This window comes from Geospiza fortis, unplaced genomic scaffold, assembly GCF_000277835.1.
Source record: "Geospiza fortis unplaced genomic scaffold, GeoFor_1.0 scaffold1103, whole genome shotgun sequence".
In the NCBI taxonomy this organism is placed as follows: domain Eukaryota; kingdom Metazoa; phylum Chordata; class Aves; order Passeriformes; family Thraupidae; genus Geospiza; species Geospiza fortis.
Window position 1 is genome coordinate 99,002 of NW_005054669.1, and position 444 is coordinate 99,445.

The following is a 444-nucleotide window of genomic DNA, read 5'->3' on the forward strand; positions in this document are numbered from 1 at the left end:
AGTTCTGCTACCACTGCCGGCAGCCCTGGCACCCCGAGGGCCCCTGTGCTCCGGTGGCACCCACCCCCAGCCTGGCCACGCCCTCAGCACAGCCCGAGGAGCCAGCCCACGGTGAGCCCACCCTGGCCAGGGGTGGGAGCAGCAGGGCTGGGGTTTGGCACAGCCCTGTGCCTCTCTGCCTCCTGCCTGGGGGGCTGCTGCAGCCAGGATCCAGAGCTCCCTCTGATGCATCTCACAGCCCCTGTGCCGCTTGGGCTGGAGTGTGTAGAGGGACCTTGGCTCCCCCCATGATTCCTGTGGGATGAGGAAGGCTGGGATGGATGCACACTGGGACAGGGACAGGCTGGGATGGATGAACACTGGGACAGGGACAGGCTGGGACCGGCTGGCATGGATGCACACTGGGACAGGGACAGGCTGGGACCGGCTGGCATGGATGAACAC

At 67.1% G+C, this 444-nt stretch overlaps 1 protein-coding gene across 1 annotated transcript in view; it reads left to right on the top strand.

Moving 5' to 3' along the window:
* The window catches only part of LOC106632074 (E3 ubiquitin-protein ligase RNF19B-like), a 6,029-nt gene that overhangs the window by 1,813 nt on the left and 3,772 nt on the right, over positions 1–444 (top strand). The window contains exon 2 of the mRNA XM_014311141.2: positions 3–111. Coding sequence (XP_014166616.1) covers positions 3–111 — 109 coding nt within the window. The remainder of the gene's footprint in view (positions 1–2; positions 112–444) is intronic.